This window comes from Platalea leucorodia, assembly GCF_965183815.1.
Source record: "Platalea leucorodia genome assembly, chromosome: W".
In the NCBI taxonomy this organism is placed as follows: Eukaryota; Metazoa; Chordata; class Aves; order Pelecaniformes; family Threskiornithidae; genus Platalea; species Platalea leucorodia.
The window spans coordinates 26,134,248-26,158,227 of NC_138859.1; the positions used below are offsets into that span (position 1 = coordinate 26,134,248).

Genomic DNA, 23,980 nt, shown 5'->3' on the forward strand with positions numbered 1-23,980 from the left:
GGGCAGCTGCTGCGAGAGCAAATGTTCACGGTGAATAAAGATGTTGCATCTTGGCCCATGCATTATACCTTAATGGGCACAACCCCTCTCCCTCCCCAGCACAGCCACTGGTTATTGCTCGCTGCACTTGGCAGAGCTGTTACCAGATTGCAGTGGCGTTTGCTGCGGCAGCTTTGAAGCAAAACTGCCATCTCAAGCAACTCTCTCAGCGCCATTACCCTTTCAAAGGACATCAGCAAGATCTCAGTGAGCAACTGAGATTTTCCCGAGCTGGACCAGCAGTTCATTTTTAACCTGTTTTCTGTTTTCTGAATTTGTAAAAGCTTCCCATAATGGGAGCTTCATATTGCCTGAATATGGTGCATCCCTTATGCAGCCTTTGCTGGGTGCTGGAGGAGCCGGCAATTCTCCTCAGCTACGGGAACTGAATCTCTACGATCAGCAGCTGCCTGTCTCCAAGGCTTATTTAGTCTAATCACGTAGTCAAAGCTGGGGACTGATCTCAGCCTTTCTACATGAAATGCATGAGGAGGAACAGCCGAATTGAGAGTAGGTAGGAGGAGAGACTGGCACCATTCATTGTGGGAAAAAATAAAAGTGCAAGAGAACCTATGAAATGAGCTGTGCAGGATGCAAAGTTAGGTGTATGGCCCATTGGATTCTCCAACAGGTAACAAAAGGATTGAAGATACCCTCAAATATATCTGTATTAGTTTGGAGGATTTTTTTTTTCTTCCAGTAAGTTTCTCTTTCCTTAGTTATTAAACAGGAGACCCACAGGGAGGGAGATGCTTCTCCATCGGGAGGATGGAGGACCTGTCGGTATCTCTACAGGACTTGCTAAAGATATCCTGCAGGCACCATGGGATGTGTTTAGAGGAAAAAATCTCTCTTTAACAGGCATTTTCCAGCCTGGTTCTAGAAAGTGATTTTTTGGTACCTAATCACAAAACTGGTGCCACAGGACATCATGCACAGTGGTGTGCCTAGTGTGGAGAGCCTCACCTTGCCTCTGCCATGGAGCTCAAGCACCAACAGCCTCTGCAAAACAGCTGGGCAGAATATTTTATACCCCAGCAGCATCTCTTTTGCACATCAAAGTCCAAAGGCATAAGCAGTGAAAGAAGAATTGACTCCGACCCAAAGAAACAAGAAACGAGCAGTAAATAAAGACCAAGCGATCGCTCTGCCAGGTGATTTCTGTGTGGCACAGGTTTATAGTTAGCAATGCAGTTTATTTTATTAGTTATAAATAAAGTACAAAAAATCCACCAAAAGTGAATCTAAGCATTTACACAATTTCTAATGTCTTTTCATTTCTTCAATGCACTATTGCTTTAATATTAATAATAAATATTTTTCTAGCTTTCTTCTATAAAATAGTCTATGTAGCAAAATGTTGCACAGCACAACAGAACACCAGTAGGAGTACAAAAATGTGGGTGATCCTTTCACCAGCCCAGGTCATTAAAGGAGAGGATTTTTGTTTGCTCGCTCCTTGGTTTACTTATCCCTTTTACAGTGTCTTTGTTGGGGGGAACAACCAACCCCCTGTCCCCTCATGTCTTATAAACTGCAGCTCCAGGCTACAGGGGAGGAGTGTTACAGAGCAGAAAGGAAAAAAACACAGACAGGTTTTAAACCCAGGGTAAGGCAAAGTCAACAAAGCAGAGCAGCACCCTGAAGGGACAGAGAGAAAAAAATTAAGGTACAGTCATTTTGTGCCTTTCTAACCCAAAAGAGAATTGCATCCAAAGCCTTTTGGGGGGGGGGACGGCTACTGGTTAAGCACATGCATCGAACCCCACTTCTGTCCATACATGGCCGAGAACCTGCACTGACCAAGAGCAGTTACGGCTTAAAACTTAAAATATTATCAAAGGTGCTCTAACCCTCTTGCAAGGCTCGAGCACTTGATATTCAAGAGCCTTTTGGGAAAAGTGCATTGCAAGAGTGGCGCGGCCATGGCTGGGGATGGGAATGCTTGGCCACCGCTGCAGGAGTGGGATGTCAACTTGGGGCTGACCCCCTCCTTGGGGACAGGAGGGCTCTGGTGCAGGTCCCAGCTCTACAGTGGATTAAAAAGCTCCAGGTTGAGGTTTCTTCCTTAACAGGGGGGATGAAACCAATTGATCAAGAAGATCAGCACTGAGGGCTTCTGCTCCATGCATGTTTCACAGCTGGGTTATATCAAATGCTCATGGCCAGGCATTACAAAGGGATGCCAAATCGCTCCCACATCCATCCCAGCCCCTCTCAGCTAGACCAGGGGTCAACCCTTAAAAATTGCAATGAATCCTTTAGTTTTGTTGCCTCCAAGCTCAGGCTCAATCAATTGCCTCCTTCATCTTCCCTGCAGCGCCCAGATGGGTGCATGCACAGAGAGTGAAAAGAGCCAGACCGAGCACGGATAGGCACCAAAAATTGAACAGAGCCACCACGCCTGGGCTTCCTTCCTCGGCTTTTGAAGCAATTTGCAGAGTCTTGCACTAAATGCATGCGCTTCTCCAAGCACAGCCTTGTAGCGGGGGCCCGCCAGGTGTTATTGCAGGGTAACACATGCAGCAAGAGCAGTAGCATCACCAGCGGCACTGGGGACAGGGCGGTAGCAGGAATCGACCAAAACGTTTTGGTTTTGCAGAGCGCCTTTAATTGCATTCAATGTGCAAGGGCGCAAGTGAAAGGTTCACCAGAGTTTGATTATGAGTGCAAATAATATTCATATATATGTGCTAAACACAGTTACTATATTGCAGTTTTCCACTATGTCACAGCATACAGAATCAAAGGTTTGCATTTTTATGGAATGTATCCAAGGTAACAGCACCACAGTAATACAGTTTGTAATCACACACCCTGATTTTTTTTTCTCTTTTTTTTTTGACAAGATAAGCATTACCCCCCCCATCCCATGTTAAATTTTTTTTTAAAGTACCAATGCATGCAAAGCATTCCATTCCCAGAAACAATGCAAAAATGAGGTAATAGGAGTAATAAAAAAATTAGTATTAATTTCTAAATAAATAAATTATAATTAAAAAGGCAAAAAACAACTATCAAAATAATTAAATAAGAACCCACAATATCTACAAATTAGTCATAAATTATGATTGTTAAATATAAGGCATTTAAACTTGCAAAACCCTGTAAACTATCAGTGTTTTGTTCCTAGAGATTTTTTTGTTTGTTTCGTTTTGCTTTTAGACTCACCCTATTATCGAAACCTACTCGTACAAATTATTTAAACGCAAAGGAACCTGACACACCGATGCAACTCCAGACACTGTAAATTCGCATGCACCTCGGGATCAGTCACTCACACGAGATCACAGGAGTTTGGTGTTTTTCTTCACCAAGGGTTTGTTTGGTTTTTTTTAAAAAACTGTGCTTGTTCATTAGGCAAATAGTAATACTTTCACATAGGCTTTAAGAAAATGCACAGTTTGGAAGCGCTCCTCCTTCCCTCCCGGCCCAGCCAGGGTCCCAATTGCCCCGTTCTTCCCCCTGCTTTGCCCCCAGCTCACATCTGGACAGACCAGACTGGCTTACAGTGTATTTTACCAGCAAAGCTTTGATTTGCTTGTCCATATTATTAGTAATACTAGTATTATTTTTAATGCTGCTTCAATCTGCTGCTGCTGGAGCAAGCCCCATAGGTATTGATGGACCACTCCTTGACCCAAGGAGTCTGCAGCCCTCCGGTCAGGGCTGGGACCACTGCATCCCCTAAGAAGCCATCGCTTGCGCTGGGTGACAAATATATCATAGAATCATAGAATGGTTTGGGTTAGAAGGGACCTTCAAAGGTCATCTAGTCCAACCCTCCTGCAATGAGCAGGGACATCTTCAACCAGATCAGGTTGCTCAGAGCCCCATCCAACCTGACCTTGAATGTTTCCAGGGATGGGGCATCTACCACCTCTCTGGGCAACCTGTTCCAGTGTTTCATCACCCTCATCATAAAAAATTTCTTCCTTATATCTTCCTTATATGCCACCACATGTCCCCCTCTACTCCTTCCTACCTGCATGGGCACAGCAAGAGAGGGGCTCCTGCATCCTTGCACCCTGCAGGGCTCCCGTCTTTCCCTCCCTTCTCCAGTTGGGGAAAAAAAAAAAAATCTCTGGCGTGCCTCTGAGGTTGGTGTTTTCCAATTACAGCTCACGGAAATCCCACGATCTCTCCGACGATAATTTATGACGATAAATCCCACGATTTTATGACGTGGGATCCCACGACTTTATGACGATAAATCCCCACGATTTATGACGAAATCCCACAATCTCTCCGATGATAATTTTCAGGCCCCTGAGCTGGGAGACGGAGACAGGATGCAGAGTGAAGTCCCAGTTGTTGAAGAGGTGGCAGTCACTGACCTGCTCCTCCACCTGGATGCGCACAAGTCTATGGGGCCAGATGGGATCCACCCAAGGATACTGAGGGAGCTGGCAGAGGAGCTTGCCAAGCCACTCTCCATCATTTATCAGCAGTCCTGGTCAACCGGGGAGGTCCCAGATGACTGGAAACTAGCAAATGTGATGCCCCTCTACAAGAAGGGTCGGAAGGAGGATCCTGGGAACTACAGGCCTGTCAGCCTGACCTCGGTGCCAGGGAAGGTCATGGAGCAGGTCATCTTGACTGCCATCACGCAGCAAGTGCGGGACAACCGAGGGATCGGGCCCAGCCAGCACGGGTTTATGAAAGGGAGGTCCTGCTTGACTAATCTGATCTCCTTCTATGACAAGGTGACCCGCTTGGTGGATGAGGGGAAGGCTGTGGATGTTGTCTACCTGGACTTTAGTAAGGCCTTTGACACCGTTTCCCACAGCATTCTCCTGGAGAAGCTGGCTGCTCATGGCTTGGATAAGTGCACTCTCTGCTGGGTTAAAAACTGGCTGGACGGCCGAGCCCAGAGAGTGGTGGTAAATGGAGTCAAATCCAGTTGGCGGCCAGTCACGAGTGGTGTTCCCCAGGGCTCAGTGTTGGGGCCAGTCCTGTTTAATATCTTCATTGATGAGGGGACTGAGTGCACCCTCAGGAAGTTTGCAGATGACACCAAGTTGGGTGGAAGTGTCGATCTGCTGGAGGGTAGGAAGGCCCTGCAGAGGGACCTGGACAGGCTGGATTGATGGACTGAGGCCAACTGTATGAGATTCAACAAGGCTAAGTGCTGGGTCCTGCCCTTGGGTCACAACAACCCCATGCAACGCTACAGGGTGGGGGAGGAGTGGCTGGAGAGCTGCCTGGCAGAAAAGGACTTGGGGGTGTTGGTTGACAGCTGCCTGAACATGAGCCAGCAGTGTGCCCAGGTGGCCAAGAGGGCCAATGGCATCCTGGCCTGTATCAAGAATAGTGTGGCCAGCAGGACCAGGGAGGTGATAGTGCCCCTGTACTCGGCCCTGGTGCGGCCGCACCTTGAGTACTGTGTTCAGTTTTGGGCCCCTCACTGCAAGAAGGACATGGAGGTGCTGGAGCGTGTCCAGAGAAGGGCAATGAAGCTGGTGAAGGGTCTAGAGCACAAGTCTTATGAGGAGCGGCTGAGGGAGCTGGGGTTGTTTAATCTGGAGAAGAGGAGGCTGAGGGGAGACCTTATTGCTCTCTACAGCTACCTGAAAGGAGGTTGTAGCGAGGTGGGGGTCAGTCTCTTCTCCCTAGTAACGAGTGATAGGACGAGAGGAAACGGCCTCAAGCTACGCCAGGGGAGGTTTAGGTTAGATATTAGGAAAAACTTCTTCACTGAGAGGGTGGTCAAGCATTGGAACAGGCTGCCCAGGGAAGTGGTTGAGTCTCCATCCCTGGAGGTATTTAAAGAACAGACAGATGTGGTGCTCGAAGACATGGTATAGATGGACTTGGCAGTGATAGGTTAACGGTTGGACTCGATGATCTTAAGGGTCTTTTCCAACCTTGATGATTCTATGATTCTATGATTGTTTCTACTTGGAGAGCGTCACTTGGCTCCAGTGAAACAGATGCTATGGGGAGTCAGAAATCATCCCTGCCACATGAGCATTTTCAATATATAATGTTCCTGACTAATTCCCCTTGCTCCTCGGCATCTTTCTTTTGCTCCCCTAGTATGCCAAAAAAAAAAGTATTTTAAAAAAAAAAAAAAAAAATTTTGTTTGTGAATGTCGGTTCTCTGGAGGGTTTTTGGCTTGGTCATCATGGTTGGTGTGGAGCTTGGATCGCAACAGCTCACTCCTTCAAGGACTACCTCCTAAATCTGTTTTGAGCTTAAATGCAATTAGATTTCATTTGAACAACCACTCCATTCTCCATACGGATACGGCCTGAAATGTGTATACAAACGCATGTGGGTGCAGGTGCACGTGCTTTGAGGCAGTGTTACAACCTAGCCCCTCCAGAAAGCAGCAAATCCCCCTTCCAACCTGCCTTCCCCTCCTGCGCTGAAACACTCATGGCCTCAGCAGTACCTTGTGAGCATCGAATTTTTTCCCGTCCTGTTATCAGAGATGTTTTTGCATGGGAGAGGAGTTGGCAGCATACATCTCACAGCACCTCTCCAGCGTTATTATACCCCAAAGCACAGTGCCGACTCCAGTAACCATCATTTTGGACCAGTGCTGGCAGCAGCTGCTGAAGCCAACCAGCCTCACAGCTCACAGGAGAAAGCATCATGGACAATGGCAATCATGAAGACAGCCCTTCCTTGGATTTCAATATGCCAAGCTACTTCGTTAAGATACGGAAAGCAAAGAAACAGCATCTACTCCAATATTGTGCCCCTACAGAAAGCGTCCAGCACCAGCAGATAAGCAGGAACGAAGCTTCTCCCTATTGCTTCATTCATTTCATTCCCAATTTTTATTTTTTAAGCTTCTCTAAATTTGCAACGCACTGTAAATGCAAGGAAAGGAAGCACACACGGCTGAGGCAAAGAGTGCAACCCTTCTGACTGTAAACAGGATTTTGCTTTTTTGCCTCTTCCCCCCCAAGGGTGGGAAAGCTTGACCTCTTTATTCCCCCTCTGCAATGTATTAATCAGGCACCAAAATAAGGAATCTATGAAAAAATATTTGGTGCAAATTAGGTAACAGCAACATGTCCACCACAAGATGAGTAGGGCATCAAACACAACATTTCTTAAGCTAACATGCTCCAGCTGCCATCCATAGAAATAGCTAAAGGACCCCTAACATGTTTCTACGTATTCGAGAGGTATATATACAATCCTCATGAAATGCAGGATTGACAGGCCAGACTACCACAACTAGTTCCTTCATGTTCAACGCTAAATCTTCTGCAGCACGGGGTCTCTGAGCTCCGGGAATGCCAGCTCCCTTTCACTGGGCCCGTATCCTGCGTATGTGCGATATCTCCTACCGCTAGATATTGTACTGCCACCTCCTCCTCCTCCTCACTAACATGCCTGCAGAATTTTCCTCTCAATCAAATGGCTCAGAAGGCAAAAATTTTGCTGCAAGGGTTTATGGTCATACGACCTGGTAAGGAAAATGGTGTGTTCAGCTAGTCCTTTCAGCTGTCCGAGCCGAGCTGTGTTTCAATGTCCACCCTGCAGATCGGGCACTTCTTGCTGGTGGCCAGCCACTGGTCCACACACACTTGGTGGAAGAGATGCATACAGGGCAACCGCCTGCAGAGAGAGAAGTACCCACCCCGTTAGGATGGAGGAGGTCCAGAGGACCAAGAAGAGCCAGAAAGCAGCAGCCAGGGCTGCTTCAAACATGGGGAAGCACCAGTGTATTGACACCAGTGCTGCCTAGGTCCTACACCCTCCCCCAGACACACCAGCTCACATAGGGTAGTAGGTCAGAGATGGTGTCCTTCTTGGCTAAAAGCCTTTTAGAAAACCCCACACCCTCCTGAATTGAGTTGTTCCAGTTATTAATTACCCTGGCTGCTGCTTTTTAACCTTTCAGGAGTACTAGGTTATACTCCAAAGCCTCTTGGTTCTTCATCACTGTGACTCATTAGTAGTCAGGTGGGTCTCCACTGCTCCTATGTGGGTGTCTGGTGTGGTTGCTTTTCACCCACATCACCTTTGTCATCTCTTCACTCACCCTCGCAAGCCAGAGGGACCCTGAACCACAAGGACCCACAGCAAGAGGATCAGAGTTTTTCTTGATGGTTTAAGGCAATTAAAGGATGAGGAGCAGGACCAGGTAATGCAGCTGCACTGCCAACCTGCAGCTCCTTCAGCCATGGTAGCTCAGCCCCTTGCAATTGCTTGTCCCCATCCTCTGTCACAAGCAGAGATTTGACCCAGCCAAGAGCTTGGGGACGTCTGTGAGGGATAACTGGGGCTTTGTTATTGGCTCAGGATGGCTCCCTGTGACCATGCGGGCGGAGTAATCTCACTTATTCTACAATAAAGCAGCTCTGTCCTGGCCACAAGCCAAAATCCCCTTGACTTCACACCCACACTCCCTCTTATCATACTTTGGTCATCTGTCAAGCTCAGACATTGACGTCCCCGAGCTCCAGATGGCTGTCTGAGACCTGGGACCCATCCTTCTCTGACACTTGCCACCTGACCCATTGGCACAGCCTTGAAGCAGGTGATCCAAACCCAGGAGATACTATAAAAACTTGGCCCTTCTGCTGTTGCAGAGCTCTTCCTACCTACAGCCTGTACCAATATCCATATAAATGACATTTGGTTTCCCAGACCCTGCAACAGCCCAAGTGAGTTTGTCAGGACAAGAACAGGGACAACCCCACCAGCGCACAGAGGCATTAATCCCAATAAACACAACTCAGATGGCATCGAGAGGCAGAGGAGCAGATGGAAGGATCGTACCTGACATCTTCTCCGTCTTCAAGCATGGACAGACAGATTGTGCATTTCTCGTCAGTGTCTGACTCCTCTCCATCCTCTTGTTCAGCTTTGCCCTCCTGCGGTCTTCTCTGCAGCAAGGTTAAAGACATAATTTGGTTAGGACTTGACTTTCTAATGCTCTCCCAAGCCTGGGTAGTTGCAGAAAGGCAAATAATAAGAGCTTCATCTATCAGCCAGATCCTCCAGCTTGGGGAAGCCAGCCCAGCCAAAACAGCCAGTGAGGGGAGGATGCCACCAACATGCTGCTGGTCAGCACGTCTCCTCCTGGGGCCGGTGGCAGTGGGGCTGGTGGTAGTGCCCCAAGGAGCAGCCTGTCCTCTGCTTCCCTAACACAGCCCCCTACCACCTCCTCCTTGCAGTGGGGATGGCCCCATGGTCTCCTTTGCTGGAGGCTTCTCCTGGATACCCCAAAGCATGTGAGGCCACCACTGCCAGGAAGGGCAACCACTGTGCCCCATGCCAGCTGGGCCACTGGCCCAGACCCACACTGTGCCATGGGGCAGTGCTTAGCCTGTCAGCTCTCCTCTTTTCTCTTACCCCCCCACATCCATTCCTATTACTATAATTTTCTGGATCCACTGGAGATGCGGTCAGAGATAAGCGCAGGAGGAGTTGACTCACTTCCAACTTGGACAATGCAATGTCCCTACTTGTTACTGCCCAGCTGGGAATGACCAACATGTGAAATTGCTATGCAAACAAGCGCTTTTCCTATTTTCTATTTAGCATGACCCAAAAACATGGCACCCACTTCCTTATGGGCAGGAGATCAGCTCCAACAGAGGAGACACCTCTTGTAAAACGAGGGAAGGACAAGCTCCCCCATGCCACGGAGCCAGCGCCCTCGTGGGCGTGTGGGCAGCGCCGCTTGCATGCAGAATGGGGTGGGTTTGCATGCACGAAGCCCCTTTGGTGTGTGCACTTTCTTACCAGGTGCAGACAGGGGGGAAATTGCACCCGCTGGGTGGGAGAAGGTTGAGACCCTTTTGAAAATTTGGCCCGCAGCTTCCTAGCCTAGAAGTGAGAAACAGCCAGCTGAGCTACACCACCGCTTCAGCCCAGGAGCCCCACTATTAAAGCACCAATTCTGGATTTTACATTCCTCCCCCATTTCAGGGAATATTGATGGCACTGGTTTGCCAACCCTGAGGATTGCGACCCACCAAAGTCCTTCCTTCTGTCCGCTCCATGCCCACAACCCTTGGCCAACTGAGAGAGGCTGGCAGCCATGCCGTGGTTTCGGGGTGCTCACCTTCTTGTACTTGTGGGGAAAGGTGAACCTCTCAATGGTGTTCTGGATGGCGCCCTGGCTCACACTGCCCAGCCTGTCATCCAGCTGCAGCAGCTCCTGCAGCACAGGAACAGCAGCAAAGCACCATCAGCATTGTTCCCAGGGCATGAGGTCCCACCACCCCACCCCACCTGCTGGGGACCAAGGCTCCCTCCTGCCCTTTCCTTGGTGGAAATGTCCATCAAACCCAAATCAGCCATGCTTTAATGATGAATCTGAGCCCTGGCTCTTGGGCTAGTAACTAAGGGCTCAAGGCAAAGAGCTGGATATCCAATATTTCAGAAATTAGGGTGGAATTTGAGCTCCATTTGACAGTCTGGGAAACAAAACCCCATAGAACTGAAGCACTTTGTTCACAGACATGAAGTGACCCAGAGTCAACCCGAGCCAGACTCAGGCACCCTGGAGTAAACCATCTTTTACCAAACCCACTCAACCCCTTTGCTTCCCAGTTATTACTAAAATTGCTGCAAGACTCAATGCAACTGCCATGCCACAAAACAGTCTTACAAGTTTACGCCAGAGCTTGCATAGATTCCCAGCACTTAAAAATTTAATAATAATTCCAGTCCCTGAGATGATACGTACTTCATAGCTCTCCCGCACAGCAGACATGTGCCTGCTTGGGTTCAGTCCCTGAAGAGCAAGTAACTGAAGCTGAGGATAAGGGTAATTTCTGATTTCGTGAACAACCTGCGAGAAGTGAGGGAAAAAAATAAAGCCACCCCTACTTGCACATAGAAATCCCTTGTGTGCCCTGATTTAAATCTAGTGCTTTAAAAATTAAAAATGAAAGAGCAGACCAACACCTTTCCCAATGGAAGCCTTTTAATAACCAAAAAATGAGGTTTTATTAAATAGATCTCCTATAAATGATAACTAAGAACATGCATTTCTTCTAAATAAACTATCTGTTATAATTCCTGTTGCATCTATAACATTGCAGTTCCAAGCTCTCAAGATGGATTAGCCTAAAAAGAGATTTTATTTTATTTGTTTTTAAATGGGTGGATTTCTCTTCATCCAAGCTTTGATTTTTTTAAGCCTTGCTGTAGTACGCAGGTGTCAGGGTCCGACTATGGACATGAGGAAAAAACACTCTCGTGGGATTTCTGAGGATGCTTTAAGGATTAGCAGTGCTCAGCATGGCTCAGCTCCAAATGCAGCACCCTTCTAGGAGAAGGGACAGAAAATGACCCCAGTCAGCCCATCTTCTCATCAAACTCCATCTCCACCTGTGCAACAGGTCATGCAAAAACCTTTATAGACGTAGAGAGCAATGATGTGAGGAGGGATGGTCCTCAGGGCTGAGCCCGTGGAAGGGAGTCATCTACTGCCAGTGCAGGGAGCCCTGGGAGCCCATAATTTGTTCCAGTATTAATAATATTATTAGTAATAACTGCTGAGTCTCACGTCCTGCCCAGGTTTTGCAGACCAGCTTGTGAGCGTGGTGCTGCACGCAATGGACGGAATCTTTCCAGAGCAGCTGAGCTTTTCTTTCCTTTCTCTAACCCAGAGTGCAATGATGCAACATTATCCTTTCAGACACTCCCTCCCACGGCCGGAGATAAGTGTGATTCGCAGAAGACAGGTGACAGCAGCCTTTATTTTGACTGCTTTCTGGCAGACAATGCATAAAACATTTCTTGGTAAAAGCATTTCATTTACCATCTGTGTAGAGGATGTGCTTCTGGGGAAATGGTGCATCCGAGGTGTAGCTAAGTAGTGCTGATAGGGCTGAGGGACCGGCCGGACCTGGAACTGGGCGTGAGTCAGTCCCGCATCGACACTGAGGTCCCTGTGGGCACAAGGATGAAGATACAGTTTTGACTGCACGGATTTATTGCATGGCCTACAGCAAGTCAGATCATGCTCATGGGGCAACTCCCACTGGTGGACTGCTGTGGGTTCCTCAACCTGGGGTGATGCTACTGCTTGGAAGGGAGTTTCCTCCAATTTGGGCAACTGCCCACTAGGCCAGCACAAAGGAGCGAGGGGTTGTTTTTATGCCAGTTAGAATTTGTGTTAACTAGGGTCAAGAGCTGCACAGCAGCCTGCTAATTTCAGAGCAAGAGCGTTTTGGTGGCTCTGATTGATCCCCAGGCTCAGTAACAAAACCCGGCCAGACCAGGTCCTCCCTGTGCTGCCTTCGCTGCAAACAATTACATTTCACCTTGAATATTTTGCAGGAATACAGCTAAATGCCTCAGGGCACACACCGATGAGCCATTCTGGGTAGTTGTTAGGAGCCAGCTAGGCACCCTCCAGGGGCTTTTTGATGTGCCTGTGCTCTCCTTGGAGGTCTCCCAACCCAGGCCACAGGAGGACCTAGGGAGACAGGGGAAACTGCACCTCACCCAAACCCAGCCTCAGGGAATCCCAGAACTGCTGTTTGTGCAGAAAATATAAAGGTTTTAAGAAATTTCTGGATGAAACTGCTGTAGGAAACAGTGTCACACAACCAGCAGGCCAATGCCAATGAAGCAGGACATCCCCAATGGTCCCACTCACCTGCACGCAGCCTGGCCCAGGCAAGCAAAGCAGGATCTTCACCCAGGCTGGGGCTCAGCTTGGTGAGTTTGGGCACTTTGTCCCTCCAGAAAAACAACCCAGCTCAAACCCGGGACTTGACATGACCAAGGTCCTAGCAAATGCCGCAGCTCTGCCCAATCCAAGCATGCAGAGACAAACTGCAAACCCCATCCCCATGCCACATGAAGGGGATGGGAGGAGACCTAACACAGCATCTCCATGTATAATCCAATTAGCTGATCCCTTGTCTCTCCAGCCAAAGAGTCTCTCAGCAAACAAGTGCTTTGAACGTCATTCACTTTATCATAATTACAAAAGCTGGCGCTCTAATAACCATTGTCTTCACATTTGCCAAAGCTAAGGTAATTAGAGCACAGGGGTGGCTTCCCATTTCATCCTTGAACTTCTTTTCCCCTCCACGGAGGACAGCGGCAGCAAGTGCCATGGCTTGTTAGGAGCAACCCAGATGTGTCCTCCAGCAGCTGTGAAACTGTGTTCACCCAACAGCAGATAATGGACGTGAGGAGACAGTAAACGCAGAAATCCTTTACCTAGAACAGCCTGTGTACCAGGCAGCAGCTCCAGTGCTCTAGTACCCGCAATAAGACACCCCACACCAAGTTGAAGCAAAGAGAGGGACTATCTTTGCTGGCCCTGTGCTAGCCATGTGCTAGACAGACAAAACCTGGCAGAGGATAAAACACAGCAAGCGACTGGCAGGAACACAACCAGGGTGAGAATCCACAGGACTGGGTATTTTCCAGCTCCTGTGTCACAATTTTGGATTTTTATCCAATTGCTGAAGACTGTTCCCAGGTGGATGGAAGGTCTGACTGGAAATCAGGAGGCTTTGGGTCCATTCCCAGCCCTGCCACTGGCCTGATGCATGACCTTGACTGTTTCCTCTCTGCCTTCCCATATTCCCTGTCTACAAAATAGATGCAATAATCCAAAGAGTTCTTTGAGATCAAGGACAGAAGATGAACGGCCATTATTAACTTCCACAAGTAATTGCAATAACAGCACTGCTGAACTGTTTGTGCACTGGTGCATCTAGATCCTTAAAATCAGATACTGAGGCTCCTGAAGTGATGCTGTGGGTCTACAGAAGGGCCCAAAGCAGAATACTGCATGGAACAGTGTTTTCTCAGGGTTTGCAGGTGAATAAGCAGAGCACATTAGCTGAAGAAAACCAAAACCAACCATCACCTTCTAGCCTGTGCTACATGGACAACTATACAGCATCTTGATGCTCAGATGCGAGGTTCGAGAGCTATGATGCCTATGGTACACGGGCTGCCAACAACCAAAAAGTGAAAGATGAGGATCCAGATAACAGGTTGGATGGTCGTCACTAAATGTGGATGTGGATGCAGAAGATGATTTAAGGAACCAAATGGGAGTTTATTTCTTCTTCACCAGAAGAATTTTAATTGAGGTTGGGCTGTCCGAGATGACTGATCACCTTCAGATCTTCCTTCCATCCCCATTTCCTGCGACAGTGCCTACCACCTACCGCCTCCGAGCGAGTGTCGCTGCTGCTCACATGGTGGTAACACATTAGAGGAAAGTTTTTATATCTGTCACTGGGCAAAACTGTACATGTGCCCCAAGGAGAAGTGAGTCACCCAAATATATATACACAGTATATGATTTCTGTCATCCCCACTCCTTAGGTTTTATAAGGCTATGGAGCAACACAGCAGGGAAAAGGAGGGAGGGGGAACATAAAGCAATGCTTTAGCAGATCCTTCTAATGATTATAATTAAACACTCTGCACCGAAAGAGAGGCAGAAAGAATGGCTCTATCCAGATGGTACGTGAACTGCTTTGCAAACTGATCTGAACAATGTCATCCCGGCCAAATTCAGCTCACAGTGGTGCCAGTAATGGGAACACCTGAGAAGAAAATGGCAGAAGGATCTGGCCATATTTTAGGTTGTATATTATTACCCCAGAGGGGGAAAAAAAACTATGTTAAAAGGACTCTCCCTTTGCAGAGTGAAGCGCAAGGAAATGCCATAATGTTAGGAAATGCCATAATTAAAATTTCCTGTGACATTTTATTTCGGTCCCCTTGTGCATATACATCGCGATTGTCTCTAACTACATGTTCACATGCTATTTTTTCCATTCAGTGCACAGAATGGACTTTTCTCAGCTAACAAGCAGCTACTCAGAAGCATTTTTTATTTTCTTATTCTTCCAAGTAGGGCCCCATACCTTATTAACTGTGCAAGAGCTCAAAACCTGCTCTGAAAACGAAACGATCAATTCCCTGCTCGGCTTTTCCAGGGTATCGAACACTACAGTGGGAGAACAATTAACAACTATTAATTCATTCACACCACCCTGCGGGGCAGGGCAGCACCATGCTCCCTAATTTAGACCACAGAAAAAGTTGTGGCCACTGTTTTTTGAGTGCCTGGTGGACAGCAGAAGATCTATTTCAGGCAGAGATGTTGGTCTACAGGAAAAAGACCCTGGCTGTGCCCTGCAGCAGGAAAAGCCCCTGGAGGAAGATTAACACTTGGCTGCACTCTACATCCATGGATGGAGAGTTACGGGCAATATTGATGCCTCGATGTTATCATATACATGCATAAAGGCTTTAGCATGCACTCATGGCCCTCCCAGAGATGAGTTTTCCCATTGCACACTCCCGACGTTGTATCTGTTGAGCTGCACCATTAGCTTTCATGAAAGCATTGATCCATGATGTCATTCACCAACCCTTGCAGCCTCCCCAGGACTTTTTAAACACCTCATTCAACACGCAAGTGAAATGTGGAAGACTTACCAGTCCGTGCCTTCGGCTAAATACCTGGGCTGGGGCCCGATGGGTTGTGGAGTTTGCAGTTGATGGCTGAAGTCAAAGCTGAGGTGTAGATGATGAGGCTGAACAGACATGCGCTCTTGAGCCCGTCTGTGGGGAGGAGGAGACCAGCAAGCGAGTTAGACATGCAGTAGGCACTGCATATGAATGGCTCCTGCTCCGAGCCCATATCAATAAACTGGGGGAAAACTCAAACTGTTGGGCTTGTGAATATGTGTCCAAGAGAAAAGAGTCTAGGCAGGTGTCAGGGATGATGGGAAGAGGAACCCAGAGCTATGTCATTTACTCGTGATCATCACGGACATAACACATACCTCTCACCCCCTGTGGCATCCACATACACTCAGTTTACAAGAGATGCTGTTTGGTGGCAACATGGAGAGACAAAGAGGAAACCAAACAACTTCTTCCTTAGCAGTTTTGTGCCATTTGCACTATTTTCTTTTTCTCCACTGCCAGCCCCATAAACAACACACAAGATAAAACTTGTCCCTGGTTCAGCCGTTATCCATCATCATAAAGAAACTGCAGGTTGTCTCACTTCCCCATGCAGTCCATAAATTCCTGGGGAACATCATTCATAACAGGATTACTCAAGAGTAACTGAAAGCAGAATTTACTCTTGCTGGCCTTTGCTAACATTTCTCTGGATGATGGACAGGCCAGGCTGGGATCCAGCTCCCAGCTCTGCTACCTTTGCAGGCAGGGAAAGGAAAGCGGTAGAAAATATAGCAAGGTTTTTCTAGGGATTTGAGTCTCTTCTCGTGATTGTTGCTTATTTGAATTACTCAGGGGAAGAGCATGTGCTGCTTGATCAGTGTCCACATTTGGAGAGAGACAAGGTGGATGAACAAGCAGGATTTACATTACAGACAGACTCATACCCCTTCCTCCCTGCTGAGTCCCTGCTTACCAGTGGAGCCATCGCAAAGCAAAGCTACAGGAAAACACCAGAGCAAATGGAGCACAGAACAGGTAGATAAAGAATTTTTCATGCAGCCAAAGCCCAGAGGCTTCACTTTTAAAAGCATGACCCAGAATCCCATTACTGGGACCTCATGCCCCACACCTGTAAGGTTTCTGACACCCTCTTCCGATGCAGCTGTGCTTTAAGAAACAGGCTGTGGGACCAGGAAAGGGGTTCCCGTCCTTTTCCACACCACAATCCGCTTGCAAATGGAACACTGACAGCATTTACCAAAGCAGCTTCTGCATGGAATTGTGGCTCAATGCTTTTATTTGAATTCAGCTTATGACTAAGAGAGAAACACTTGTATCATCAATGCCTCAGCTTCGCACATTATTTGCTACCCAATTATTAACTAATCATTAAATCCACCTAAAATCCAGATATGCAAAACAAAACAAGGATGAGAACACACAATTTTCAGACAGAAAGGGTATGGAAAGAAAGTGTTTTCCATCTGTAGCATTCTTTCCAAATGAAGCATTATCACAAAGACTCATCCTCTGATTCTTGATCCATGGGTACAACCCACAAATAGCTTCCATATGTTTCCAAAAAAAGCACTCCTCTCCTACGTGCTATCTAAACCCCTCTCTCAAGAAACACATTCAGGACAAGGCCAGGCATCCATTTCCACCTCTGCTGAGTTACAGTAATTCTTTCTGCAGTCATCAGCCCAGTCTGAATTTAGGCTGCTTTCTGTGATTGAATGTGCTGCAGGTCAACGGCATCATTCCCTCATAGATCTGGGAAGCCTACCTAGACCCAGAGGAGCAAGATTTTCATGTGCAAAACCTGACAGGACAGGTGGATACAATCTCTTACATGGTTTTGAAACAGCAGCTACGAGGAGGTAGCTTGCGCATGCAGTCTATTGTTCTCTCTGCCATGCAGGACAGGTTCACTGCAATACCAAGGTGTTACCACCATGATTCTCCTACGAGTGACAATAATAGGTGACCTTGGGTCATACTAGATGAGCACAGTATGGATCCCCATGGGAAAGGTACACCTGCAGGTGCAACCTGCCCTGCAGCTTCCCTTCTGGCAGATGCATTTTAGGGGTACACAGATGAACTTGTGAAGAAAACCCAACATTATTAGCACATACTGCCAGGGCTCTGCAGAAACTACTTTGCTGAAGTGAGGCTGATGTAGCTTCTCAGCATCCTTCAGGAAGAGTAAGACCCCCTTACCTGGGATGGGGCATGAGCCGGCGGTGCTGTGCCTCGAGGAGCTGCTGCTGGAGGAGGTATTGCTGGTGAAGCGCCTGAGGTAGGAAGGAGGGTCCGGCCACATCCTGGAAGGGCAGGGCTGGCACCGGCGCCAGGGGCTGGTGCAGGGGACCGCTGTGCTGGTGTGCGGGGGGCATGTTGGGGGTCAGCCCCGGCTGGGGCTGCACTGCGTGAGGCAGGGTGAAGTCGGCGGAGAGCTGAGGCTGGGGACCCAGGTGGAAGTGCCGGCAGGAGGTAGCATGGGGATGCTGAGACCTTTGAAAAGGAGAACCTGGAAGAGAAGAGCATGGTCGTCACGGGGGCTAGCGGAGGCCAGGGAACCCCAGCCCGGTGGTTGCCCATCCAGGGCAAGAATTGAGCAAACAGCTATTTCTCTCCTCTTCCAAAAGGGTTAAAAAAGAGAGAACAGGTCAGTTAACGTTGATTACGTGGAAAAATGTTGATTTTGACTAAGTTTTTCTCCTCCAAAAAACATCAGAACCAAAACATGGGTTTGGGTTCAAAGTGACTTTTTGGCTCCAAATTGAAGTGTATATTGATGAAAACTGCTTCAGCTTGCTTTGGTTTGTCTGTCTTAAAGAGAAAAGGAACAAAAATTTTAATAGGGCCTGTAGCGATAGGACAAGGGGTAATGGTTTTAAACTAAAGGAGGGTAGATTCAGACTAGATATAAGGAAGAAATTGTTTACAATGAGGGTGGTAAAATACTGGAACAGGTTGCCCAGAGAGGTGGTAGATGCCCCATCCCTGGAAACATTCAAGGTCAGGTTGGTGGGGGGTCTGAGCAACCTGATCTAGTTGAAGATGTCCCTGCTCATTGCAGGGGGGTTGGACTAGATGACCTTTAAAGGTCCCTTCCCACCCATTCTATGTTTCTATGAAAAAGCCTCAACATTTTAGAAAAGGGAAAAAAAAAAATTGTTTTCTAAAATATGTTTTCATGGGTTATGAGCTCACCGAAGTTTTCAAAGCTTGCTGACTTTCCATGCAATTCAAGGTATTTCTTTGCCTGTCTAAAAATGTCTCATAGGCAAGGAAATAATCTCTACTCTAAGAAACTGTCTCTCACTGACTGCAGGACATGAATGAGACGACACCTTCCACCTCTGAGAGCCAGGATTAAGACCATGTGTCTTTGCTGAGACCCTTCAATAGCCCGTCCTTGTGAGCTGCATGCAGGGAGAGAGCAGCTGCAGGAAACACAACACAGACTGCTATGAGACCAGCCATGAAACCGATGGGAATGAGGAGGGAATGAGGTGTGAAAGATATCTGTAGTGGAGGCTTTTTGCAAGACATCTGGCACTGGCTTGTACCTCCCTCAAGATCTTTGCTTGGATGGGCCCTTGGCCCAATCCAGCACGTTAATTCCTACATTCCTGGAGCATTTACAGGCATCACAGCAAAACTTTTGGCTCTTAAACTAGGGAGAGAGGCAGCTCAGAGGTGAAGGATGAGACTCGAGTGAGGCTATTAGAGATGCCTCTTTGCTGAGGATCAGCCCCAGGATAGGACACCTACAGTCTTTTGAACACCTCATCTTCCTAAAAACTCCTCTTTTTTTTTAAGGAACAACAGCACCAAGAGACACTGAGCATCATCCCAAGACACAGACCAGATGTGCCCATGATGCCTTCTTCACCCAGATCCCTTCTGCTCACATCTCCTTTTTGCCAGCAGGCAGGGCCAGTCCATCACAGCAGCTCAGGGAGCCCCAAGCACTTTCTGTTCATGTCCATATGGAAACAGGAGATGCACAAAGCAAGCTAGATGCCAGCAAGAGAAACAACGGGAGAGGACCTAACAGAAACAAATGGTTTGCAAAACTGTGTATAAGTAATTACACGCAGCATCTCTTAAATACAAACTAATCCTCCGTAGTGCCCCTCTGAGAGAGGCAGTGGGTAACAAATGCATGTGCCACCAGCAGCAGAACTTCTTAAGGTGATAATTTCTCATGCTGTCAGATAATGGCATGATTCAGCTACCCTATTAATTAAAACCAGAGGAGGTGGGATCAGACCCACTGTTCCCCAACGATGGAGCTGCAAACCCAGACCCATGAGCCATCCGTGTACCCCATCCCCTGGTACTGCAGGTTATATTTGCTGCCGTCAGCTTGGCCCCAATTCACTGTACCCGACAGGTAAAAGCTGAGTAACAAAATGGGGATCCTGTGCTGCCCTGGCCCATTGCTCAAGCTGAGCAACATCACAATCATGGGGAGATGCCTCCTAACTGCTATGTTTGCTGGGTACTTGCAGAGCAACTCATGGTGAATTGCTCAACCTCTAATGGCCATGGGTCCTCCCAAGGGAAAACAGCTATGGCAAGTCACAGGTGAGCCATTTTACACCTCCAGGTCTTCACGGCACCTGAAGACAAGGTGCTAGAGCAGATTAAAGTGCTAATCCCTCTGCACACCCAAACACACCAGCCTGTGCCACCAAGCAGCAGTTTAGTTGTATTTCAGGCAAAACTGGCTTAGGAGGACACAAGACACTGAAGCTTATTCTGTTCCCCCACATTTACTGGGACAAATTTTGTAGCACATAAGTAAAGCAGAAAAAGCCAGTCTCTCATCCTCTGTGTCTCTCTCGTCTCTTGATGCTTGGTGCAACCTTAGCCAAGGATTTCCAGCCTTTTGCTGTATCTTGGGAGGCCTTAGTCTGATTTAGCGAAACATCTGCAGGACCTTTGATGCCAGAGCCATGATGAACTAGAGAGCACAGGGTGGGCAGATCATCTTGTCAGAGCTTTTGACTTGAATTTTTCCTCCCACACCAAGACAGTCCTTGCGAGGAACTTGGTCATACACTTCCCTGCAGTCCAGAAAGTGCAAAATTTATGTCTGATATCTGGGCAGGAAGGCATGCAGGGCCCGTGCAGAGCCAACATAACCTAAAGTAAAAGCTTAACCCATTTTGTTTTGGTACAGAGAGTTAATTTGCCTTATTTTTAGGCACTAGTCAATAAAAACAAGTATTTTTTAGTATTTTTTCTGGTACCTACTGGTGCAATGATGCATTTCCCTCCATAGGAAAAATACTATCAAGATGTGACCGAGACCATATGATTAAATAAAACCCAACAATTTGTCTTAACATAATTCACTATCTTCTGTTGCAATTGTTCATTCCCTACAACTAATCCAATTGCTGATAAGGATTTTGACAGCAAAGCAAAGACTTTGGGGAATACTTCAGCAAATCTGTGCTTATCAGCAGTCATCAAATCATACAGCTGGCATAACCGAACCAGCTTGCACAACAAAGAGCCAGTTCTTGCCAAGCATGGTATTGGTGGACCCCAGAAAGCCCTGGCAAACAAATAACAGTGCACAACAGAACATTTCATCTCCGAGTTATCTATTTTCAAGTTTACCCTCTTCTGTTCATCATATCTAGCTGCAAGGGGCCTTGGTGGAGACTGCTTTCCAAGTCCATATGTTGATCTTGAATACACAAGGTAAATCCAGTGTCACCCTGCTGACACCAACACCAGAATCTGGCTCACAGGCGCTCACCCCTATTCAGTGTAATGGAGGATCTCACGTTAGCAGTGTCTATTAATGATTACTCCACTAGCACATCTTCCTTCTGTTTCCCAAGCTGCAGTTTGGTCCTAGATCACATTTGCATTGGAACCAACAAGCATTGCCCATAAAATGCTTCAAGAAAATTTGATTCATGGATTTAATCTTCTTTTTGCCTGGACAGTAATGTCTGCCACAGCAGAGAGCAATCCATGACTAAAATCCAGTCCAGATACCCCACTCCAGTTTTTGTTTTTACTCCCCAGAACAAGGCCAGGGCTGACATTTTCATTAGCTAAGCTTTGAGGACATTTCTGCACCAAAGATGATGAGGTTGGAAACTGTGCCTATCAAGCTCCAGAGCCGCTAATTGCATCCTCCATGAGTCACATTCCCCACCACCTGCCCCAGTGGTGGCTGCAGGAAGGCAATGTTGCTCTGGGATCAACAAGGCAGAGACCCTCTCCCCACTCAATGAGCTCCAGAGTTTTGGTCCTCATCCTACAGCAGGATTATCCTTCTCCATTGGGATACTTTGATTTTGCAGGAAGAGGGGTCAGCCAGATCTTGGATGGTTTTTTATGGCCTACCCCAAAGGCATCTAATGGGTTCATCAGCTTCAGTGGCCTTTGCTGCAAACACTTGTCTCCTCCAGCTGAAGAGGGAGGAGGAAGCCCAGTGTCCTTGCTGCAGAAGCAATGCAGTCCTCACCAGCCCTGAGAGGCTTTTGACCTGAGGCCAACCTGGAAATGTGTCCCCATGTCCAGCCTGCTGGTCAGGAGGAGAGGGTCCACCCCGCTGCATGAGGCTCATTGACGTGCTCCTTCCAGTGGCATGAGTAGCTCCAGCTGTTCATATCTGGAGCCGTGGAGGACTGATTTCTCTGGGCTCACTGTCAGGCTGCCCACCAGCCAGAAATCCTTCTTTCCTTGTCCTGTTGCTTCTTCCTTTCATTTAAACGCTGTTGCTGTGGCAGATGATGACAGCTCAGAGCAACATCAGATCAGCAGCTCTGAGATGAACAATGCATCGCTTCTGTGTCAGCAAAGCAGACAACTTACTCCAGTTTTGTGTAGTCTCCCATTAACTGGTTGAGGCCAAATGTCATTGAGATCAGAGACTTCTGTCTCAATGCAAGCATCTAAACTGAGTTATTTCTTAGCAGAGCAGGGGGGGTATTTCCCCCCCTTCTTTGCCTTTCCTCTCCCTCTCCATATTACTTCCTCACGCTCTTCTGTTGACCATACACATTTGCAAGGTCTGCTGTCTTTCTCAGCCTGCCCACCCAAGCTTCCAGCTTGGACAACCCTTGTTGCCTTACACCCCTCTGGCCTCAGCTAAGCCACAAAGGCGCTAATGTCTGAGCCCAGCTAATCCAGGTCTAAAAAGTGCTCTGCAAAAGTCTAAAGGTTTGCCCTAACACATGGAGGCAAAGATGGGATCCGGTGGAGATGTGAATCAGGTCTTGGGCAAGCCAGGCTATCTGTGGGGTGGGAAAGAGGAGCTACGTTGTCCTCTGACATGCCTGGGGCCAAGCCTGGCCCAAAAGAAGCTACGGCACGGCATGATGGTGTAGGACCATGTGCCCATGGGTACCCCATCCACCTTGTGCCTTTGGGTGAGCACCAGCAACACCTCCCTGCCTTGCGTGATGCTCTGATAGCTGCTGCATCCACTCCCCCTTGGCTTCTTCTGTCACGTCCCGAAGCCAAGGTCAGCACCAGGGATCAAGGGGTGGGGGAATCGGCGCCTCATTAATTCCTGCCACTGCCAGAACACGAGTGCAGATCAGTAGCTGCCCCAAACGGCCTGGCTCACCTCTGCTACTGTGACAGGTGCTGCGGCTTCGCGCCATGATGCCGAGGACCCACCATGGAGCTGGGTCTGCTTTATCTCCCACAGCTATGCAGCTCGGCGACACCGTGGCCCCATCTCCCTACCTGCACTGTAAAGATGATCTTCAGCTAAAAAGCCTGCAGGGAAGATCGCTTAACAGCTATTTACAAAGCACCCAAAACGCTTAGCTGGAAGATGGCATTACAGGCTGTAGTCTCAAACCAAGGAGGTATAAATTCGTTTTTAGAAAGCCAACAGATGATGCAGGCATGTGGATAGCTGAACCTGTTTGGCTGCTCACCGCTGCACCGTTACCACCCTTCACTCATGCAGGCTCCGAATGTGGTGGAAACCCGTGGGGAAACTCATCATATCCGCCTCGCCGCTGCTTTCTCACTTCCATGGCTTTTTCTTTTTTTTTTTCCTCAGTTCTACAGTTATATTTATTGTTTCTATACATTATCTGAAGCAGCCTGGACTTTTTTTCATTAAAAGAAATGCTCCCAATTCCTTCACGCCCCCAGGTGAACCCCGTAAATGACAAGTTCATATATTTTTGCAGGTTGGTATGTGACATCGAGTCACAGAAATTTACTGGTCTTATACTGGGTATTCTGTCACCAGGGATTCTCCTTTAGCATCAGTCAGGATTTGACTATGCATATGCACATGCAAATTTATCCATCCACCAATATTTTACCTGGAAAGGCTCAAGGGATCCATGTGCTCATTAAACACTGACCCATCTTGGAGATGCAAAGCCCCTGAGTAAACCTTGCAGAGAGACAAGGGATGCTATGGGCTTTATGAAAAAAAAAACACAGAAAGCAGAACAATTTATTTCCACCTCCTTTCCTCGTGGCAGCAATATTTTTGAAGTGATCAGGCTACTGGTAAGGGACACGGGATCAGGCCCAGAGCTG

General features: G+C 47.8%; 1 protein-coding gene across 1 annotated transcript in view; it reads right to left on the bottom strand.

Annotated features, from left to right (window-relative positions):
• Positions 1 to 7,500: 7,500 nt before the first annotated feature.
• The window catches only part of LOC309601658 (E3 ubiquitin-protein ligase ARK2C-like), a gene marked incomplete at both ends in the record, with an annotated part of 46,598 nt that continues 30,118 nt past the window's right edge, over positions 7,501 to 23,980 (bottom strand). Inside the window, 7 exons of the mRNA XM_082334816.1 lie at positions 7,501 to 7,618; positions 8,786 to 8,892; positions 10,077 to 10,172; positions 10,704 to 10,808; positions 11,784 to 11,913; positions 15,449 to 15,574; positions 17,648 to 17,957. Of these exons, the coding sequence (XP_082190942.1) occupies positions 7,501 to 7,618; positions 8,786 to 8,892; positions 10,077 to 10,172; positions 10,704 to 10,808; positions 11,784 to 11,913; positions 15,449 to 15,574; positions 17,648 to 17,957 (992 nt within the window). The remainder of the gene's footprint in view (positions 7,619 to 8,785; positions 8,893 to 10,076; positions 10,173 to 10,703; positions 10,809 to 11,783; positions 11,914 to 15,448; positions 15,575 to 17,647; positions 17,958 to 23,980) is intronic.